Below are 17356 nucleotides of genomic sequence, written 5' to 3'. Positions count from 1 at the left end.
GAGGAGGGGCGCCTGGGTGGCTCAGTCAGTCGAACGTCTCTTGATCTCGGCTGAGGTTATGATCTCACAGTTCGTGGGTTCAAGCCCCGAGTAGGGCTTCACGCTGAGGGTGCAGAGCCTGCTTGGGATTCTTTCTTCTCTCTCAAAATGAACAAAACAAAAAAGATTTTGAGGAGGAGTGGCCCAGCAGGTCAGCAGAATGGTAACTGCCCAAATATGACTAGATCTGAATCCTGAGAAATACAGACTTCCTCATCTGGCAAAACAGGTGGTTTAAAGTTCTGAGGAGTTTATCCCGGATTATCTAGATAATGCAATTACCCATCTCCTTATGAAGGAGGCAGGGTTTTAAGAAAAACTCCTAGCAGTGTGACCACTGAGGCAGATGGGAGCTGAGTGGTCACAAGCCAAGGACAGCCTAGAGCCACCGGAAGCTGCCAACAGATGCATCTCTCAGAGGGTGTGTGACCCTACTGACACCTTGGTGTTGGCCTTCTGACCTCCAGAACAGGGAGAAAATGTCTATTGTTTAAAAAAAGTGGTTTTTTTTTTTTAATGTTTATTCATTTTTGAGAGAGGAGTGGGGAAAGGGCAGAGAGAGAGGGAGACACAGAATCCAAAGCAGCTCCAGGCTCTGAGCTGTCAGCACAGAGCCCGACAGGGGGCTTGAACCCATGAACCGTGAAATCACGACCTGAGCCAAAGTTGGCTGCTTAACCGATTGAGCCACCCAGGTGCCCCGAAAATTTCTATTGTTTGAAATTCCCATTACTGTGTGTGGTTATTTGTTACACAGCAGCTACAGGAAACTGATACAGTGAGGTCCTGCCAGACATCAAGCAATAGGAGAACAGAAACATGTCCCTTGGGCTAAGGCCACAGGGGACAGGGACCTGGAGGGGAGGTTCTCGGCCCTGGGTGCCCATTAGGAGCACCTGGGAAGCTTTGGGAAGTCACCCACACCCAGGCCCAACCTGGTCCGTGAAGTCACATCCTTGGGCCTGCACATGGGATCATCGTTAGATTTAAATACACATAGCCAACACTGAGAAGCACTATCCTACAGGAAATATCCCAGAGGCCTGAGGGGGACAGAATCCACGCTGGAATAGGGGAAGAAACAAGTAGAGGTTTAAAAAAAAAAAAAAAAAAAAGGAGAAAGTTTAGATTCTTCTTTCCAGAATTTTACTCCTGAAGGAGAAGAAAAGGCTGGAGAAAGGACTAGAGGGAGAGGTGGGTCCAGAGAATGGTCTGTAGGGTGGGAGTGACTGGGGCAGGCTTAAATGCTGATGGGGAAGACGAGGCTAGGCTACGGAGAAGGCCCGAGGGCTCCCCCTGTGAAGGGACAAATGGAAGAGCTGGACAGGGGAAAGGAGGAGGGAGAGGGAAGGGCTCCAGGCAGAGGAGCCCCGGGTGCAAACATCTGGATCAGGCAGCAGGGAGGGAACTGGCCTGATATAGAGAACGATATAGTGGGGAGAGGAGGCGGCCATAGAAAGGGGGTGGAGGGCAGGGACAGGTCACAGTTAAGGCCGGATCCACAGAAGGGTTTGGGATAGGAGGTCACCTCTAAAAGTGCCTTCTGGCTGCCGTGTGGAAAGGAGGTGAGGGGGAAGCCAGAACAGAAGCCAGAGCTGCCCAGGAGTCAGGACTAGAGATAAGCACCCACAGGAGACACCTGCCGCGGCGCGGACCGGACTGGGAGTGCCCCACGCGAATGCACGGGCTAACCGGGGCAGAAGTGCAGGGAGGGAGGAGGAAAGAGGCAGGAGGCAAAAGCACCCCTGGGGACAGGGAAAGCAGGGCCTGCTGCCCCGCTGTGTCCTACAGGTCCCACCGCTCCTGGGGCTTCCCGGAAAGCTGCCTTGACTCCTGTCAGGGGAGAAGCAGAGGCAGGAACCCCCTTCCTCAGGCAGCCCAAGCTCCTCAGGCAGGCCTTTTATGGAACTTTCTAGAGATGAGCCACTACCCACGAAGATGTCAGCATGCCCCAGAGGATAATGGGGTGCAAGCTCCAAGACTGGGGTGGGGACCCTGCTCTCTTGTCCCCATTCAGGAAAAAGGAACAGCAGGAACAGCAGGAACCAGGAACAGCTTCTAACTTACTGAGTATCTACGACGTACTGGACCATCCACACACATTAACTGATTTCATCCTTAACAACAGCAAGGCGGGAACTTCACTACCATTTTACAGAAGTGGAAACTGAAAGTTCAAAAAGTATCCAGGGACACAAAGGCAGGCAGTGATAGAGTCAGGATTTGAACCCAGGTCTGAGTCACATTGAACTCTTACTAGACTTTCCCTGCAGGCCTGGCCTCAGGGAGTCTACCATAAGTGATTCAGTAAGTGATTCAGCAATAGCAATAACCAGCTGCCTACTATTATTAGGTCCTTTATCTCAGTTAATCCTGACCTCCAGGCAAGGTACACCTTACAGAGGTATACACATCAGCCCGGTGCCACAGAGGCCAGATGGGCTTGCTGAGCGCCAGGGAACTCTGTGACCTGCCCGACATTGCCCAGGCTGATAGCAGCAGAGCTGGGTTAGAACCCAAGTCTGTCTCCAAGCGCACATCCCGCCCACAGGCCAGACCATCGCCCTGGAGCGCGCACCAGACCTGTGCCCGGCCACCTGACCTCTCTAGAGGCAAGGGAGTCCCTCCCCCACTCCCCTGCACTTGCTCCCCAGGAGGCCAACTCACAAGCAGCATCTGAAAAACACAGCACGCACGAAATCCAGAGAGGAGCAGGAAGCATCCTCAGTTACCAAAACTTAAAGCTCCCCCCAGGTGCTGGGCACAGTGGGGGCATGAGCAGACGTGCCGAGTCTGGCTCTCAGGGGACGCCAGCCAGCCAGGTGGAGGCCAGGGAGGTGCATTCACTCACCCGAGGTGCCCGTGGCAGAGCCAGGACAAGGACATAGGTCATGGACTCCTGGGCCAGGCACTCCCAGATCGGACTCTGGCTCCTAACTGGCAGGCAGTGTGCCTTCAAAGCACACCCAAGTCGAACTGGGCGCCCCCCAACACAATATTCGGTTTTGTTTTCATCCTGCTGACTTTTGAAATTTACTTAACACGTCTGTCTCCCTATTAGTTCCCTGAAAGTGTGGACTCTGTGTCGTGATGCTGGATCTTCAGTGTTTAGGACAGTGCCCAGCACAGCAAAAAGCGCTCAGCACACGTCGAGTGACCAAGTGACCGTTTCCTCCGCTCTCTGTTCTAGGTCAGCAGTGCTGTGTCCTCTCCCTGAAACAAGGGAGGGGCCGACCTACCCTCTTGGGCTGGGAGAGGGCAGCATAGACAGGACTCCTTGACCAGCCCCCAGAACCTGGATGAGCCACAGGTGCCCACAGCCAGCCGGACACTCTCTCCCTCCCTAGCCCCGGTCTTGGCAATGAGCCGGTGCCCACAGGCCACCATGGCCTCTCAGCTGACTTTTGGGGGAAAACCAGGAGGCAGAGTGGCCCTGGGCTGACAAGCTGTTTCAGCCACACTTCCTCTAGAACGTCCTCTGTGCTCAGCCCCCTCTGAGCTCATGCAGCTGAGGCGTGGACCTGAAGGGGCCGAGCAGTCTCCTTGTGCCACCTGCTTCCTGGGGGCCTGATGGAGCAGAACAGAGCGTTCAGTTGCCCAGACGTTTCAGAGATGGGAGGGCGTGTCTTCAGCCAGGGGCACATCCTGTGGAGCAACAGCCTAGGAGCTCGACACAGCTATTCCCCACTTCATAGGTGGGGAGACAGACACAGATTAAGGAACCAGCCCTCAGCCACAGATGGCTGAGTGCCCCGGAAGCTGTTTGAGTCAAAGCCAGAGGCTGTAACAGCCACAGTGCGCTCCCTTCATCCTGCAGATCAGAGCTGAGTCAATACTGGTAAAATCTAAACAGAATGGTTGAGAACCCGGACAAGGATAACGAACAGGAGCGGCCGGCATTGGGTGCCCCGCTCTGAGCCAGGCCTGCACTAGGTTTTATATAGGCTCATACACATCTCATTCCCACTGTACAGAGAGGAAAACTCACTCCTCTGCTTCCATGGTCACAAGGACACCAAGCTTGTTTCTTCCCTCACCTTGCTGCTCTGGGGCCTCAGATCCCTAAGGGGTGAGGGTGAGCCTGCCCCCCAACACTCTGGGTACAGATAGGCTTGGACCTCACTTTGGACCACCTGGCCTCCTCTTCTCCCCTGTCTGAAGCCAGGCTACAGTGCTATCCTTCCCCACCCCAGGGGGGCACCTTCCTAGGACAACTGGGTAGGTCGACAAGTCCTTCCCAGCTCACAGGGCCCCTTCCCACCCAGGTCAAGCCAACCCAAGATTAGACATAGAATCAGAACTGCAGCCAGCCTCCCCCACCTCGCTGTGTGACCACATTTACCTTCTCTGGTCCTGGCCTCCTCTGTCAAACAAAAGGCTTCCCTGAAATCTAATCTCATTCATTCCCTTCTCTCCCAAGGGCCATCTGAGTTATAATGGTCGGGTGGGCTCTTTGAGGGGCTTTTTAAACACAGGTGGCTCTAGTAACCAAAAAGTACTGAAAGCCCAAATAAGTGCTAACAACGGGCTTTGTGGCAGGAAGTCCAAAAGATGAGAAAGACTCTGAAGGTGGAGGGGGCCTCCCAGAGGGCACCGGGGCTCCCACGGCAGTCCTGGGGGGGGGGAGGGAAAACACACTTAAGGGCCTGCTGCTTGCCAGCCGGGGGCTTCACAAGTGCCACTCAGCACAATTTCCCCAAGATCCCACGACTTTGATTTGAACCAACCCATTTTACAGAGAAGAAAGCAGAGGTCCAGAGAAATGTCCACCAGAGCTCTTGTAGCTGCTGAACAGTGAGGCAGGGATCCACCCTCAGTCCATCTGAAGCCCAAGGCTACTCTGATTCTAAGTGCCTTCCCCACAAACTGGTAAGGGCAAATTTGCAAGGCAGTTGGCCTTGCAAATTTTAGGCAGTTTTAGGTAGAACTGGGTTCAAGTTTAGCTCTGCTTTCTGGCTGTGTGACTTTGCATAAAGTTCCTTCCCCTCTCTGAGCCATTTCTTCAGATGTCAATGAAGAAGACCTACCTTAAAGGGCTACTGTGAGCATTGGATGAACATAGGCAAAGCAGTTAGAACGGTGCCTGATACAGAGTAAACATGCAAATAGGAGAAAGAACAATTTTGTGGGCAGGGTGCCTGGCTGGCTCAGTAACGCAGGAGACTTCTGATCTCAGAGTTGTGAGTTCAAGCCCCACATTGGGCATAGAGCTTACTTTTTTTTTTTTTTAAGTTTATTTATTTTTTGACAGAGGATCCCAAGCAGGCTCCACACTGTCAGTGCAGAGCTCAACGCAAACCCGTGAGATCAAGACCTGAGCTGAAACCAAGAGTCCGATGCTTAACCAACTGAGCCGCCCAGACGCCCCTGGCATAGAGCTTACTTAAAAGAAAATGATGTGGGAGATTTAGCCCCAGTTCTCTGCATCGGGGAGGGACAGTGTAGAAAGTGTGCTCTGGGCCTGGGCCAACTCGCTTGCCTGTCTGCAGCTTCCAGGTACTCCTTTTGTGTAGCCTTGGGCAAGTCACTTCCCCTCCCCACGCCTCAGTTTCTTCATCCGTAACGTAAAGGCAGATGAAGATATCTACCTCGTCCACTTGTCCAGAGAACGCTGCGATGTAAATCACCAAAAGTACCCGGCAGCCGCTGTTATTACAAAAATCGGCAGGTGACCAGCATTGTCCTCCATGCCGAAGAACTCCTGAGCACCACAGGATTTTCCAGCCTTGCCTCGTGCAGAAGGAGACTGGGGCCACCACTCCACCTTCCCTATACCTCCTCCAGTGCCCAATAGGTACTCAGGAAGTATCTGTTAGATTAACACTATCAGACCAGGGAGGCGACCAGATAAGGCCTTGCTCCTCAAACCGAGGTTGGTCCGTGGTCTAGCAGTGTTATTAGCATCACCTGAGAGCTTGGACGGGACCCTCTCGAGTTCCACCCCAAACCCACCAGTTCAGCGTCTGAATGTTAATGAGGCACTCAGGTGACTCGAGTTAACATTTTAAGTTTGGAAAGCACACCCTTGCTCTGCCTTCTTAAAGCTGGCCGGGGCCCTGGGCCTCACCCGGTGGTAGGCATAAGAAGCCAACCAGCCCAGCAAAGGCTCCTGTCCCAGACAGGCCTACACCTGGGCACTGGCACCTCTACCTCAGAGGCATCTCCAAAGGCAATATCAGGAAAGCTGGATGGGGCATGGGATTTTTGAAGCCAGCCCCCCACTCTGGGCTCAAACCCCAGCTTGGCTACCTCTGTGCCGTGGATCTTAGGCCTTGTTAATCTTCCCTCTATTCATCTGTGTCATGGGATGATACCAGCTGTCTCATGGAATCACTGAGAGAATCAAATGAATTAATAAAGGTAATGTGTTGAGAACGGTAGCCGGCACAGAGCCCTAACAACTCAATTAGCTCCAGCTACTAATTCTAGTTCTCACGATTATCTGTTCCCCCCACAGGGAGGCGGGAGCTGGCTCCGGCGGCAGTGGCTGAGACAGGCTCCTTTTTGCTCCTCCCACCCGCGCAGGCACATTCCCTCCTTGCAATACACAATTTAATCACATCTCCACCTACATAGAGGAGGACACTCTACCTTCCCTCCCAAGCACCCCCTTTTAACTCTGGACCGCCCCCCCCACCACCACACCACCCACAAGCAGGTGGGGCCCATTTCCCAGGTGTGGAAACTGAGGCCCAGAGAGGGGAAGTAACCCACCAGCTGGAATCAGAGAGGATTGGGTGAGGCCAAAAAATGGTAACAATGACCTCTCCCTCACAGGGCTGTTACAAGCATTGCAGGGACAGATGTGGAGCACACAGCAAGTTCGCAGAAGTGTTACCTATCATCTCCATAGCTCCAATGTCGCTTCCAGTCAGGGGGCTTTGTCTACTGCCTTAGGATTCATAACAAGGTAAGGTGGTTCCCCCGCCAAGGGCAGAGGGAATCCAAAAGCATTTTAAAAAGAAAGGGGGGGGGGGGAAGCCCTCACAAGGAAAGAGGCACCGAAGATGGGGGCACCCAGACAAGGTGCGGGGGAGGCGTGGGGTAGGGTTCCGCAGGAGTGCTCCCCAGCACGGACTTGTGGCAGAGTAGCTGAGCATTTACCCTGTGGTGGGGGCATCGGCAGTGAGGGGCAGGCCTTACCTCCTCCAGCTCTCACCCAGCTCTCTCTCTCGCTCTCTCACTCACACACACGCACACACATGGGATACTCACCAAGTCTTTTATGGTATCTGCCGTCATCATTCGCACCCATTTCTCAGAGAGGGAAGTGGAGTCTGATTACAGCTCACGCCTTCCTGTGACCCCTCCCCCCACCCCCAGCAGTCTCAAACCCTGCTAGCCCATTCACTCTGCTGGGCGGACTCCTGGACCCTTCCCCTCTGTGGACTGAATCTCAGTGCTCCAAAGCCCTGCCAAGTGGGCCTAGACCCTCCCTGACCCAGCCATTCCCAAGACGCCACAGCTGGTGGGAGGAGGGACCACGGAGTTATCCCTTGGGGCCAGTGGCTGTGGCTTGGCCTGGAATGAACCCAAGGCCTAAAGCCCACTCAGCCCCTCGTGGGGAGAGAGGGGCGCCCTGCTCCCCTCCCTCGGCTCTATGGCACGGTCCTTCCGACTGGCCTAACCATAAACCCGAGATCCTCAGCGCTCGCAAACCCATCACAGTGTCGGAGCATAAAGCTGTTTCCGCAACACGTTAGGTGCCTATGGGTGTAGACACTGGGCCCCATTTTGCAGCTGAGGTTCGAGAGGTCAAGCCCCCTGCCTAGGTTCACACAGCTACCCGGTGCTGGCGGAGCCAACAAGGCCCATTTAACAGGTAGTGAAACTGAGACTCAGAGAGGACAAGTCAGGGGCAGAAGCAAAACTCGGAGGCCAGCCGGGGGCGCCTCGGGATTCAGGACACTCCCTGCCTCATTGTCTCTCGTTAAACTGCCCGGAGGCACCCCGGGGGCCTGAGCTGAGGGAAGAAAGCGGCTGGCTGCAGGGGCCCGGGTTTGCTCCCGGGGTGTGGACGCCCTTAAGCCCTCCAGCCAGACAAGGAGCCAGACCCCCCGGACCCCAAGGCCCCCCCGCGCTCACTTTGGGCTTGTCGAAGGCGGGCGTCTGGGTCATGGTGCCAAGCGTGCGCCCCAGCAATGCTCCCTCCGCCGGTAGGTGCTCACCCGGGGAACCTGCCTGGACCTCGGCCCGCCACGATCCTCTTAACGCGGCCCGGCCCCGCCCCCGAGCCGGAGCCCCCGCCCCGCTCCCGCCCCGCCGGAGCCCCGCCCCGCCCCCCAGCCGGAGCCCCCGCCCCGCCCCTCAGACCCGGGTAGTGTATTTCCTGGAATTCCTTCCTAGCGAGCGGCGGGGACAAATCCGAGCGCCCCCTGGGCCGTGGCCCGCCCTGAACCTCCGGCCCCGGGACACAGTGTTGGAGCCACCTGTGGGCTCGGGCTCCAGCCGCCTGGCTGGCTCTGCCTCCCTCTTGGCCCCTCGAGCAGCATTCAAGCTACCACCTGGGCGCCTGCAGCGTGCCAGGCCCGACCTGGAAGCTGGGAACGGTGAGCGTCACAGACCTCGTGTGGCTTGCACTCTACTGGGCGAGACACACGCTCATCACATAATCCCACAACATAAATGTACAGTCGGGGGCCTTAATGGGGACTAGCCGTGGCTTGCAGGTCGGCGAAGGCTTCTCTGGGTTTACGGGGGGGGGGGGAGGGGGGAGGGGGGAGTAGGGGTGGAGTGGAAGAGGGCAGCCCACGTGGAGAGGACATTCTCTGTGAGACCCCAGGGCTCTGGGGAATGAACGGCGAGGAGGGAGGCATAACAGATCCCCTCCTAGGCATTTACCCTTGAGAAACCCGCCTGCGTGCAGTCAGAGAGCATTTTCGAGGATGTTCACGGCAGCACTGTGCCTCACAGTAGACAGCACTAGAAACACCCCCTAATGCCCATCGCACGGAGTGGGCAAAAACTGGGATTTTCACTATAGAATGTTACACAACCATGAAATTGAATGGACTCCAGCTGCAGAGAAGCTAGACGTATCTCGGAAACCACTCTGCATGAAGAAATAAGTTGCAGAAAAACTATGTACACTATGATGCAACTTTTAGAATGTATGGTAAAAGCAAAACCAAAAATATGCTTGTGTGGGCACATGCACTTGTAGAAAAAACTTTTGAAGGGAAAGGTAAACACAAACTTAAGAATGTTGTCTCAGGGGAATGGGAAAGAAGGGGAAGAAGAGGAGTTCACAGGTACATTCTGGTTACAGGTGGCGGTCCAGTATTTGAGTAGCATTATTTCATTTCATAATGTTATAAATAAATTGATATATAAGGGGGAAACAGGGTGGGAAGTGGGTGGCATGGGGCTAGTCAGGTGAGAGCTAGATCACACTGGGGGGGTGTGAGACACGGTGAGGGATTGATTGGTCTTTGCTCCTGAGAGCACTGGAAAAATCAGTGGAGGGTGTAAATGGAGGCAAAACGGGATCAAACTTTTATTTGGGGGGAAAAATAGTCTTCAGCTACTCAAAGTATGGTGCGGGGATCATTGGCGTCTATTCCCTGGGGCTGATTAGAATGTACAGTTCCAGCCCCCATCCCAGCCCTGCTGAACTGGAATCTGTATTTTAACAAGATTCCAGGTGCTTTGAGTGCACATGCATGTTACAGGTTAAGCCTGGGCTCGCTGCTGTGAGGGGAAAACATTGGCGGGGGGGGGGGGGGGAGTCAGTGGGGTGCAGAGGACATCCCTGGGGGACTAGAAAGGGAGCTGCTGCAGTGGTCTAGGCAGAGTGTGGTGACAGTGGAAGAGATGGGGAAAATCAGATTCAAGCTACACTTACAGGGTAAAATCAGCTGGACTTGGGTTGGGTTGTATGTGGGAGTGAGGGAGAGAGTAGGTCAAAAATGACCCTTCCAATACGTGGTTGGAGTCAGAGTTTTTTGCAAGACCCTTTCCTGGCTCTCCATGTAACTCAGGATAAGAATGGCTCTCATTTAGGGGCGTCTGGGTGGCTCAGTTGGTTAAGCGGCCGACTTCGGCTCAGGTCATGATCTCACGGTCTGTGGGTTCGAGCCCCGCGTCGGGCTCTGTGCTGACAGCTCAGAGCCTGGAGCCTGTTTCGGATTCTGTGTCTCCCTCTCTCTGACCCTCCCCCGTTCATGCTCTGTCTCTCTCTGTCTCAAAAATAAATAAATGTTAAAAAAAAAAAAAAAAAAGAAGAATGGCTCTCATTTATTGAGACACATTTGGGGCCAGGTACCCTGGGAAGTGCTTTATAGGCACCATCCCGTTGAATCTTCGCAGCAATGCTGTGCAGTGGGAACAGACTTCCTCATTTTACAGATAAGGACACTGAGGCTCAGACAGTGGAACAGCCTGCTTAGCGCACATTGTGAGTAGCAGAGATGGAATTGAATCCGAATCCAGCTCTAGAGCCTTCATTCTCTGCCTTGTTACTGTCTCCCCAGCCCCTGTCATGACTTTCTGGTCCCTGTCCCACGTCTGTCCCTTGACTTCCTGGTGCCTTTCCCAGACACTAGTCAACCTGGGTGACTTGCTGGTGGAGTAAAGGCGATTGGTCACAAGTTCTTTGCTGTTCCTCCCGTTGTGGCTTTCCTTCCTTCTGTATCTGGGCTGGATGGAGGGCCTTATTCAACAGAACACGATGGAAATGACATGCCTGGACTTTGAGCCTGGCTCATCAAAAGCCTGGCAGCTTCCGCTGGGGCCTCTTGAACACTCTCTCTGGGAACCCTGAGTTGCTGCGTATGAAGCCCAACCACCTTGAGCCCATCCTGCTGGAGACCCCATGTAGAGCCACTGCAGTCTAGCTGAGCCCAGCCTTTCTACCACTCCCACCAAGAAACCAAACACACCAGGGAAGCCGTGTTGGACCCTCCGGACCAGAGCAGCCGCCAACTGAATTTGTGACTTCGGTCGTGCCATGTGGAACCGAAGAATTACCCAGCTGACCCCAACCCAAACTCCTGACCTACAGAGTTGTGGTATGTAATAAAATGGTGGTTATTTGAAGCCACTAAATTGTGGGGGATAGACGGTCCAGCAGAAGGAGATAACAGGAATGCTAGTGCCTGGCCACCCAGCCCCTCCAGTCTCTGCACCTGAGTTTATGCCATTCTGACACCCGGAAAAGCCTTTTCGCAGATCCTGAACTATCAAAATTCTGCCTTCTCAAGCAGGTCGAACACAAAGAGAAGCAATCAGGCTGTGTGCTGCCCGGCTTGTGTTTGCTCTTACGCACTGCTCCGTGCCAGGCAGCCCCCCCCACTACATCAGCCGCTCTTGCCCTCTGACTTGGGTTTGGCCAATAGGGGGCAGCAGCAGGAGGTCAGAAAGCGGGAGGAGGGAGACGTCAGGATGTTTATTCCTTCTCTCCCCCCTTGCACAGTCAGCCACCGGGTCAGCTGTGTCTCTCCACCAAGGCCACAGCTCCTGGCAGGCGGTCCGGTCCAAGCCACACTACCCACCTTCAAAGGCAATGATTCCTTTAGTTACCAGCCTCAGGCTACTGCTCCACCCCTTCTTGCTTTCCAGAAGCTCTGCTCTGGGTTCGAGTTCCCTGGAAGCAGAGGCTGAGGTGAAGATTTGAGTGCCAGGCAGTGTATTTGGGAAGAGGCCCAGGAAATGCAGGAAGACAGGAAGGGAGCCGATGCAGACGGGCTACAGGACCAGGCGCCTAGAGCTCAGTTGTGCAGCGAACTCTGGGAGACCATGTAGAGTACGTGTCAGAGTTAACCCTGCTGAGGAGTGAGGAGGCTGGGAGGTTTATCTATCAACTGCCCTTTGACTTTGAGGACATTCACTTCTGGGCACTCTGGGCTTGCTCAACCCGCTGGCTCAGCTTGTTCCCATGGCTAGAAAACACCAGGAGAAAGAGAACGAGCAGGAGACTGACCCTGCTACTACAAGGCATGAGTGCCATGCAGAGGCGATGCTTAGGGCTCTCGGGCTGGGCCCTGACAGCCACGCCTAGCCACAGCTTTGTAAATCCCTTGTTTTTTCCCAGCTTTGCTGAAGTATGATTGACAAATGAAATTGTAAGATATTCAAAGCGTACAGTATGGGCCGCCTGGGTGGCTCAGTCAGTTAAGCGTCCAACTTTGGCTCATGTCAGGATCTCACGGTTTGTAGGTTCGAGCCTCGCGTTGGGCTCCGAGCCTGCTTGGGATCCTCTGTCCCCCTCTCTGTGCCCCTCCCCCGCTTGCATGCTCTTTCTCAAAATAAACTTTAAAAATTAAAAAAAAAAAAAAAACAAAAAACAAAGTGTATAATATGATGATCTGATATAACCATACATGTGAAAAGATTCTCCCCCCACCATCAAGTTAATTAGCACACTCATCATCATATATTTACCTCTTTGTTTGTTTGTTTTGGTGAGGACACTTATGTTTTACTCTTCGCACATTTCAACATTTCAGTTATGCAAAAGTGTTATCCACGCTAGCCATCCTGTTATACATTATATCCTCAGAATGTATTCATCTTCTTAATGAATATAATTCCTTTATCAAACTCCCCTCAATTATTCAGTTTGAGTGTTTGCCTGCTTTCTGCCGGGACCCTGGGTGATATAGGCTGGTCTTGACCTTCACATAAATACAGGGTAGGCCAATGTCTACAGAGTTGGAAGAGGGGTGGAGAGAGAAAAATCTAGCTCGGGATCTAATTCCAGCCAACAACAACAACAACAAATGAATGAATGAATGAAAACAGAGAACTAATGAATAAGAATTGTCATAGACTCTAAGTCTAAAGTTCTCTTTTGGCCAGCAAAAGAGCCGACGCAGGATTAAAGCGAGAGATGGCTGATGTCCCGGAAAAGACAAGAGCCCCGAATAAGGATCCTTGCCCCGCTTTAATTAGTATCGGAAGGCTTACAAACGTGATGGGTGTGTACAAAGAGACAAGGAAACTGGGAACGTTAACTTGGGAACGTGAGGAAAGAGGGGGGTTTTGAAGATATACAGTGTTTGGGGTCTGGGTCAGTATAAAACAAAATCCGGGCGCCGGGCAGTCGGGAGGAAGGTTGTTTACAGTGGACGTGAGGCAGCACCCCTGTTTATCTTTGCCGAGGGGATGAGACAGATAGAGGAAATAACCTCAGGGCTGACCAGGCACCTTTGCTTTTGTTAACCATCTCCACTCTTGGCTGCTTTGCCTGCAGCGGCAGTCCGTTGTCCAAATCACCAATTTACCTACCCTGGCCCTGTCCTCCTGGCAAAGCAGCTTTTCTGCCAGAGTACTGAATTGGGGTGCTTCCACCCTGAACATCTAATCTTGTTTATTTCATACACCTGTGTGCTGGGCACCTTTGGGCCATTCCTATTTCAGGTCTTTGCCTCTCCCTGTTTGGGGGGCTCTGCACCCCCTCTCCATTTTGGGGTGCTTTTGCATCTCTCTATTTCTGCACCTTTGTGCCTCTCTATTCTCGGGGTGCGAATCTGGTTTACCCAAACTCGGGTGCGAGCATCTTATGACTTTATTTCTTTATGCCTTGTTAACCCATTGGTGTAAACCCAGGGGATTCCTAAGCTTATCCCCCACAAAGAATATTCTAATTGGACACAATACTGATCAGGAGTATCATGTCCAGTTAAATTAAGCTGGTAACTTAGTACTACAGAACCCAATGTGATTGTTAGAGTTGGGAAGGGGAGAAGTTACAGAGACGAGAACCAGGCTTTCATGGCAGATTATCAGCTGGGCAACCCTAGCTACTGTTACACATAGAATATTATAGATACCCAGCAAATAGGCTAGAAATAGAGTCCTTGCTTATATAACAGTTGTGAGCAGGTGGCAACTCTCTACTTGGTCCTACGACATGTGGGTCTCGGGTGGCCCTGGGGATCATCTTTATTCCAGCCGTTCATAGGGCGGAGAGAGTACTAAGGAGTGTAAGGGCTCCGAAGTGCACACATCACTCCTGCCCACATTCAATCCCCACAGCTGCCTCATGGGCCATACTGAATTGCGGGGAAGGCTGGGAAATATAGTCCAGCAGTGCACCTGGGAAGGTGACCTTCCCATAAGACTTGTCATTGTATGTGTGTCAAAGAATTGTGTGACCTTGTCTAACCTTACCAGCCAGGTGGATAGTCTATGAAGGCAGGACAGGGTCAACTTATCCCGGATCCCCAGCCCTGACCCAGGGCCTGGGGGAAAGTAGGCACTTGCTACACGTTGGTGGAATGATAGGATGTAAGTAGGCAATTAAGGTTATTGTTGTCGAGCTTCTGAGGTATATGGGAAGCCTTTAATGAGCATGACCTTGTGTCCCAGCCCTGTGCAGGCTCAGGTTGCCTTGGATTAAGGGAGGGCAAGATGATGCCTAAGGAAAGAATTTCAAGACAAAGATAAACCCCTCCCTACCGCACACACTCATGCAAAATTTGTGTCACAATAGTAGCTACTATTTATTGAGCACCTATTTTATGCTGGTCGCTGTTATTCACGGGCATAGGATTTCATCTAGAGATCCCCACCCCACCCCCAGCAGCCCTATGATGTAGGTTCCATGATTAGCCCCATTTGCTGGTGGAGAAATCAAGGCTCGAAGTGGTGAAAGATGAAGCTGGAATTTGGGTGTGAATATGCTAGACTCAGAGCCTGTGCTCTTGACCTCTACCAGTATCCAAGGGGATGCAGGGTAGGTTGGACAGCAGCCAGGTCTGGGGGAAGAGGCCTGGGTAGGCAGGCGGGAGCCCTGGGTTCGCATCCGGCTCTGTGTGACTGAGGGCAGGTCACCTCATTCGTTTGGCACGTAGTTCCCTCGGTTGGCTCTGCACCAGGCACTGAGGATATGCAGAAAAAAACCCATCCTCTCCATGGTTTGCTCCTGGGCAGCAGGGGAACCAGCATCATCAATTTGATTCAATGTGACAAGGGTCATCAACTATTTCTTCCTCCTCGGCTCTATTGTCTTCCTCTATGAAACTTTCAGCAAGGGGTCGGGAAGTCAAGGGTTGCAAACTCAAAGACCTACAGAGCAAGTTTGGAATGCAGACAGTCTGGAGTCCTGGCTCTGTGACTCAGGGCCGGTCCTCTCTGGGCCTCAACTTCCTCATCTGTTGAGTGGAGATAATACATGTACACACTGAGCTCATGGGATAACACATAGCCATCCCTGATTCATAGGATAACCCACATATATACCTAACTCGCAGCGTAACCCATATACAAATCTAGCTCATAGGATTCTGTGGGCTAAGACACACGCGCCCAGACCTAGCTCGTGGGATAGTCCACAGACATGCCTCACTCGTGGGAGAGCAGTGGAAGTAAGGACTGTGCAGTGAGACGGCAGATGCCCCACAGAAATGCTGCTGTGCTGAAACGCGAATCCTCCGAGTGTTCAAGGAAATCCAGAAACCACACTTTCAATGTTTAAAATGTGTTCAGACAGACGGTGACTATACTTATCATGGTGAGCAAGAGTAATTTATAGAATTGTCAGATCAATACGTTGTACACCTGAGGCTACTAGAATGTCACAATTACACTTCAATAATAAATTTTAAACTTAATTAAAACCAAGAAGTAAAGCTCTAAGAATACTAATAAAAAAATAAAGAGGGGCGCCCGGGTGGCTCAGTTGGTTGGGCAGCTAACTTTCGCTCGGGTCATGATCTCACCATTCTCGAGTTCCAGCTGTGCTGAGTACTCAGCGCCTGGAGTCTGCTTCAGATTCTGTGTCTCCCTCTCTCTCTTCCCCTCCCTTGCTCATGATCTCTCATGAATAAATTAAATAAATAAATAAATAAATAAATAATCTCTTTCTCTCTCTTTCTCACACACACACAAATAAAGAAACATAAAAAAAATTTTTTTAATAAAGAAAAAAGTCACACTGGTAAGAAAAAAGAAGTGTTGGGGCGCCTGGGTGGCGCAGTCGGTTAAGTGTCTGACTTCAGCCAGGTCACGATCTCGCGGTCCGTGAGTTCGAGCCCCGCGTCAGGCTCTGGGCTGATGGCTCAGAGCCTGGAGCCTGTTTCTGATTCTGTGTCTCCCTCTCTCTCTGCCCCTCCCCCGTTCATGCTCTGTCTCTCTCTGTCCCAAAAATAAATAAACGTTGGGAAAAAAAAATTAAAAAAAAAAAAAAAGAAAGAAAAAGTGTTCAATACCTCCTGAGTCTTAAAAACTTTGATTGAGCTAAGAAACACATCTGTGGGCCAGATTTTGTCCCTGGCCCTGTGGACTTCATAACAGCCAAAGTCTCTGCTGATTCTGGTCTCTGAATAGGAAAGAGGACAAGGAAGGTGTTGCCCCAACTCAAATTTAACCAGGCAGAATTGGAATCAGTTGCATACAGTAGGAAATTCTAAACTAATAGTAGCCAAAACAGGAAAGAAGTTTACTTCTCTGTCTTGTAAAAGATGTCCAGGGGCGCTTGGTGGTTCAGTTGGTGAAGCATCCAATTCTTGATTTCAGTTCAGGTCAAGATCTCACACATGGAACCTGTTTGGGATTCTCTCTCCCCCTCACTCTCTGCCCCTCCTCCCCTCTCAAATATAAATAAAATAAACATTAAAAAAAAGTACAAAGATGCGCAACGCAGGCTAGTATGGCAACTCTGTGCAGATGCCTCCTTCCATCTCTCTGCTGTGCCGTCCCAAGCATATGGCCTTTATCCTCATTGTCCAGCATGGCTGCTGGAGCACTGGCCATCACATCTGCAGCCCAAGACAGCAGAATGAAGGAAGAGCTCTCCTCTTTTAAAGATAATTCCTGATTTCCTCATGACACTTCCACTCTTACAGTCAAATGGCCACACCTAATTGAAAAGAAGACTGAGAAACACTTATAGCCGGGAGGCAAGGTAGCTAGCTAAAATGCGAGGTCCACCTGCTCAAGAAGAGGAGACAATGAGCCATTTGTGCCACATCAAAGAACTGGGTGTGTGAGGAGGGTGTGTGGATGGACGGAGGGGTGTTGCCAGGCTGCCAGATTCTGCCTTCTAGGCCTCAGGTGTCTTTACAGCCCTGTCTGACCAAGAGAAGAAAATCAGAGAATAAGACAGAAAGAGGGTAGCTGAATATAATAATGAGAGCAACAACTTACCAAGGACCTGCTATATTCCAGGCTCCGCGCTGAGCCCCGGCAAACATCACAGATTAGCATCCCAGGCTCTCTCGTGGGTGAGCCTCCTGCTGTGAGGCGGGAGGTCCTGTCCTGCCTGTGCCAGCTGGGGAAGGAGACTTAGAAGTCCGCCATCTGCCAGACAGATAACCCCCAGCCTTTCTGTTTTCAGTCCTGCCCTACACCTCGGTCTTTGGAGGTTCTTGGTCTC

General features: G+C 52.1%; 1 protein-coding gene across 2 annotated transcripts in view; it reads right to left on the bottom strand.

The window, feature by feature from the left end:
- ADA (adenosine deaminase) overlaps positions 1–8272 on the bottom strand; it is a 28384-nt gene extending 20112 nt beyond the window's left edge. For both annotated transcript variants that reach the window (XM_027070173.2, XM_053199907.1), the window contains exon 1: positions 8125–8272. In XM_027070173.2, coding sequence (XP_026925974.1) covers positions 8125–8157 — 33 coding nt within the window. In that variant the 5' untranslated portion in view covers positions 8158–8272. The remainder of the gene's footprint in view (positions 1–8124) is intronic.
- Between the last annotated feature and the right edge of the window lie 9084 nt (positions 8273–17356).

Source organism: Acinonyx jubatus, chromosome A3 (genome assembly GCF_027475565.1).
Source record: "Acinonyx jubatus isolate Ajub_Pintada_27869175 chromosome A3, VMU_Ajub_asm_v1.0, whole genome shotgun sequence".
Classification (NCBI taxonomy): domain Eukaryota; kingdom Metazoa; phylum Chordata; class Mammalia; order Carnivora; family Felidae; genus Acinonyx; species Acinonyx jubatus.
The sequence above is the reverse complement of the archived record's forward strand: the minus strand, read 5'-3'. Positions and strand labels throughout refer to the sequence as shown.